The sequence below is a fragment of the Limulus polyphemus genome, unplaced genomic scaffold, assembly GCF_000517525.1.
Source record: "Limulus polyphemus unplaced genomic scaffold, Limulus_polyphemus-2.1.2 Scaffold410, whole genome shotgun sequence".
Taxonomy (NCBI): domain Eukaryota; kingdom Metazoa; phylum Arthropoda; class Merostomata; order Xiphosura; family Limulidae; genus Limulus; species Limulus polyphemus.
In genome coordinates this window covers 251,651-256,839 of record NW_013666020.1, presented here as the reverse complement: position 1 = coordinate 256,839, position 5,189 = coordinate 251,651, and the positions used below count along the sequence as shown (strand labels likewise).

Here is a 5,189-nt window from a genome sequence, read left to right as displayed (position 1 = left end):
TGCGGGGGGCCAAAAAAATCGAAGTTACGTTATTGCCACTATAGTTAAGCAATCTGGTGTTAAAATAAATAAATATATTGATGTTGATAAAAATCATAAACTCAGTTCTAATGTGAAGTGATTTAAATATGTTAGAAATAATTACGGTTAATTAACTTAATTTAGTTCACACCAAAATATTGTTGTTCAAGAAACTGGTTATATAGATAACGCTTTGACGATTCCATCACTACTTTGTCTATCATACCCCAACCAGTCTGATGAGCCTTGGTAATAAGCGAGAGGACTCATCGGCTATGGATGTAGCAAATAGTGTGTGATTGACATATGTTTTACATTATTCTTTACTTTCACTTATATAACAGAACGTTCGGCATGATGCAATGCGAAGTAGTTCTAAATTTTCCTGGACTGGCCGATTTTGTAATACACAGTGAAATAATATTTATCAAAAAACAAAGCAAAAGTGTATGTACTTCACCTTATAGACAACGGACGGTCGCCTTTACTTAAATTGTAAGTTGATCACTCTGGCTAGGTTCCCTCAAGATTTATTTCCAGTCTCACACAAGACGATGTTCTCATCTTACTTAGTTGAATCGGTAACATTAGACTTATCCAAAGCAACTAGCACACGTAACTGGTCATTATCGTTCAAACATAAGGGAAGTTTTAACCTTGTGAAATCATATTACCTACAATTGGAGTAAACTGCCGTCATCTTTCATGCACAAGGTGCAGCTTTACAACTATACCCACCATGGGCAGACCAGGTGATATCTCAAGAGAATAACAAAGGTAGCTACAATAAAATCAGTTTAACGGGTTTCATATTCACGTGAAAACCGTACATACTAAGAATAAAAAATAAAAAACAATTAAAAGTTCTACATTAAAATAAGAAGGTAGAAAACAAACGGTATGCCTGCATACTAAATAGTCAGCTACTGCGTATCTAAATAGGGTTTTAAAAACAACTTACCAGATATAGTGTAGAACAGACTAGCTATTTTTTAGCATATTCAGATTGATAACAAAGTATATCGAAGGTATGATATATTATTTTTAATTCAATAACTCATAAAGTAGGAAAGACGTCTTTGACTTATGGTGTTTTTATCACAATATTCTAATTATGCTTGCATACAAGAATCTGGTGAAGTTTGAAGGAAATATTCACGCCAAAGTTAGTCAAGCGTTAAATACGATTAACAGTTTCGTTTTGAGTTTACTTACTGATTAATTATACTATACGACAAGTTACAGCTTAATAAACTGTATGACGAAACCACCCTACCAGGAAACATGTACAAAATAAAGTGTAAAAACTGTCCAGCCTTTTACATAGGTGAAACAGGACGTAACATGACGATCGGGTTAAAAGAACACCAAAAACCCCTTTCCCAAGTCCATGAGCATAGGAATAAAAACAAACACAGTTTTTCTGAACAGAATGTCACAGTAATAAAACATGAACTTGATATTAATAAAAGAAATATCAGAGAAGTTTATTTAATAAAATCAAACAATCCTACAGTTAACAAATATTCAGGCACATCTCTATATGTCTTTGATCGTTATTTACCCACACACACATTTCTAATCTTAAGCAAACATTTTGTATAAGAGAACCCATAGTTTTTTTAATATTAATTCGCTCTTGGTTGTTTTTCTGTTTAGCCATAAATAAATCTGTCAGTTCACGTGAATTAACTAACCACAATCAGTTTAAATAATTTCTTATATCGCTGAATGTTGATTTAAATACTAAAACGTTCTTTACTATTAAAACTTGAGAATGATCGCACCGGTGATCGAAACGTCGTACCTGTTCTAAGTACAAATCTTACTTACTGTAAAAACTGTAACTTGTAATATAACATTAAATACGACTGTTAAATTTTTTGTTAGATTAACAAAAGAAAAAGAATGAAACTTTTGATTCATATTTAGAGAAACAGGACATTAATATATTTATTAGATAATCTTTACAAATTCAGCTACCCTGCTTAAGCACTATTACACCTTGGAAATAACTGTCAAGCAAGTAGAGCCGAAATTATAAAACCATTTGTTAATGGAGTTCACAGGTTAAAGTTCACCAATCTAAGAAAGTTACTTTAAATAGTTCATGCTGTTATAATCTAGTGTTTCATTGTTCAATCTATTAATCTAAAGAAAATGTACAATGTACAAAATCACATGATTTATTTTGAGATTATGTTATATCACAAAACAAAATAAATGCATCATTTTTTTTTAACTTCGTTATCATCATTTCCAAGTATTTCATTTATATCAGTCTTTCTATATATCTACCAACTTGGTTATCAGAATGCACTATTCATTTTTCTACGTAAATGTTTTTTTTTTCTAAATCTCTAAATGAGTACTTGTATATGATTCTACGAAACTGCCTATATTAAACCTCTCCCCTGTAACTCAGCGATAAGTTTGAAGGCTTATAACCCTAAAATCCAGTATTCGATCTCTGCAGTAAGCACAGCGCAGATAACCTACTGTGAAACATCGCGCTTAACAATAAAACAAATGGGTTCGTTAAAATGAAATTATACAAACCTGGACATTTTTCGGAATGTGTCCATTTGTGTTATTTGGATAACACCAATACTTCATTTTTCCATTTAGTGCAGGAAGACATATTTTGTTTCTAACAAAACTGGCTTAAATTAATAGATTCACGTAAACGCTAATCTCTCTTCAAATACCGTTCCCAGCATGTCAGTAGTAAGTTTACAACGCTAAAATCAGATGTTTAGTTCCCTTCTGTGGACAGAAAGTAGATAGCCCATGTTTTAGTGAACTAATTTTACTCTAGATAGGAGGTGAACTAATTTTTATATAGAGAAGTGAAATATGTATGGTGAACCCATTTTTATAGATATAAATTGAAATGTGTGTGTGTGATAAACAAGTTGTATTTGTAGATATAGGGTGAAACATGTGTATCAAACCTATTTTTCTATAAGTATTGGGTAGAATGTGCTCGACGAATCATTTTTTTTTATAGACATTGCTCTGACTATGTGTGATGGACCCAATTTTATAGACATAGGATGGAATATATATGATGAACCCATTTACTTACAGATATGGCTGGAGAATATGTGTGGTAAATAAATTTTTATGTAGATAGATGATGAAATGTGTGCGTGATTTGAGCCCATTTTTTGTCCATATAGAGCGGAACGTGTATGGTAAACCCATTTTTTTTATAGATATAAGTGATAGCGTGTGTGCTAAACCAGTTTTTCCATAGATTTGTAGTGAGATCTATGTGGTAAAACATTTTTTTTATACAAATAGATTGGAACGCGTGGTTCCAATTTTTTTTATTGATATGGGATGGGATGAATATAAGCTTTGTTGATTTTGAAAGTGATAATCGTTAAAACTTGTTTTCTCTTTACGATGTATGATAAATAAGCTACTTTATTTTCGGCATCTACAGCTACGAATGACTTTTTTTTATATCAGAAGAGAATGTTCGCATAACTTATATAAGAGAAAGATCAACTTCAATTCTTTCAAACAAAAGTTAACCTTAAATTCTGTTTCATACTTCTAATATTTAATATCCTTCAGCAAACTACAACTGATAGCTAATCTTTAAGGTATTTCAATAAATAACTACGAAGTAACAGAACGGATATTTTGTGAGTCAACATATTCAATAGTTTGATAAAAACTCCCATGCTTCGTATCAGTTACTGTGTTACTGAAGAGGTTTGGTCAGGGTGATATGATAACCTCTGTTCACATATATTTCCATTTCTGTTGTTTTATTGGCTGAAGCATACACAAAGAGTGGAGTCAAAACATACAATACATTTTCGGTCTTAAGTAAAGGTCTCAAGACTCAGTTCTGAACCATGCTTAGAAGAATTCTATTTGAACATCTACTTCTGGTTTGTGTCCTCTTGCAGCACATTACGAAAGCAGGTACTGTTTGTATTTAAGTTGTGGTTTTTACATTTTATCATTATGTAATAAATAAATATTTAAAGAGAGTTTTTTATGAACTAATATTAACAACAAGTACATAAATGAATTTCATACATGAAATATAATTAAAATACACAATAACTGTTTTAGATGGTCATTTTGGAGGTTCTAAAATAAACGTTTAGTTTTGTAATAACAACGAACATTGTAAAAGATAATTGTTCAACGCGTCTTTGATATGTTTTACATATCATCTTTAGTGATAGGCCTAAAATGGTATACTTGTGAATATTTTTGAGTAATCGAAACGTGTAAGTTTAATTATATATTATTTATAGAAGTAACTGCTGTCACTCTTAAATTCTCATTAACAAAATGTATAGAAATATTTGTTGCTATCGCTAGAATTTCAATATTGTGCTCATACCTTTTCTCTAACGAGTAATTATAATAATATTTATTTTCAAATAGCTAGTTGTTACTTTATTCTTCACTAACCTATTATATTTATTGTTAGTTTCTGAATAAAGAATACGTTACTCATTGGTAATTGGTAAGTTATCAGTAACGAACAAATATAATCAGTATTTTTACTTTAATATGTGACTTACAGTTCTTTACAAACAAACAAATTTGATAAACTTAAATTGTTTGTGTTTTTGCTGCAATTTACAAAGTTACAGTTTAAACGTTAAACGCTTGAAAAACATTAGAAAAATAACAGGTCTAAAATTTGTGATAAAAATCATACAAACTGCATATTTATTTTTCTGGTATTGAATTAAAAATCTCTAGGGCAGTGACTTGTGGGAGTTACAAAATAAGAGTCGAATATGCTATTTTTACAAGCTTCTGTTTTTGAATCCGCAATGGATAAATGAAAAGGAATGTGGGGAGAAAATCTGCTGTTAACGTTATTTTTATCAGGAATTTTAGGCCTAATAGTTTCTAATGCTTCACCAGCTTTCAGTGTTTAAGCCCTTAAATAACGTTTACAGCATCACGGCGTTAGTTTTAACAAAACTGATAACATAAGATGTATGAGTTGAAGCCTTATGTAAATTTAAGTTACAAAACATTTTCTTAATTATCCGATTTTACTTTTTTAACTATATTTGATGAGCCTAATTATAATTAATGTTACCAAATAAGAATATATCAAATACAGTATCACCAGTGTTTAATATATTGTTGCGTCATCGAGATCACGTGACGATTCTCAC

The 5,189-nt window shown here is 30.6% G+C and overlaps 1 protein-coding gene across 1 annotated transcript in view; it reads left to right on the top strand.

Moving 5' to 3' along the window:
• Positions 1 to 3,837: 3,837 nt before the first annotated feature.
• Positions 3,838 to 5,189, top strand: part of LOC106458056 (adhesion G protein-coupled receptor L3-like) — an 85,808-nt gene continuing 84,456 nt past the window's right edge. The window contains exon 1 of the mRNA XM_022384190.1: positions 3,838 to 3,963. Within this exon, the coding sequence (XP_022239898.1) occupies positions 3,894 to 3,963 (70 nt within the window). The 5' untranslated portion in view covers positions 3,838 to 3,893. The remainder of the gene's footprint in view (positions 3,964 to 5,189) is intronic.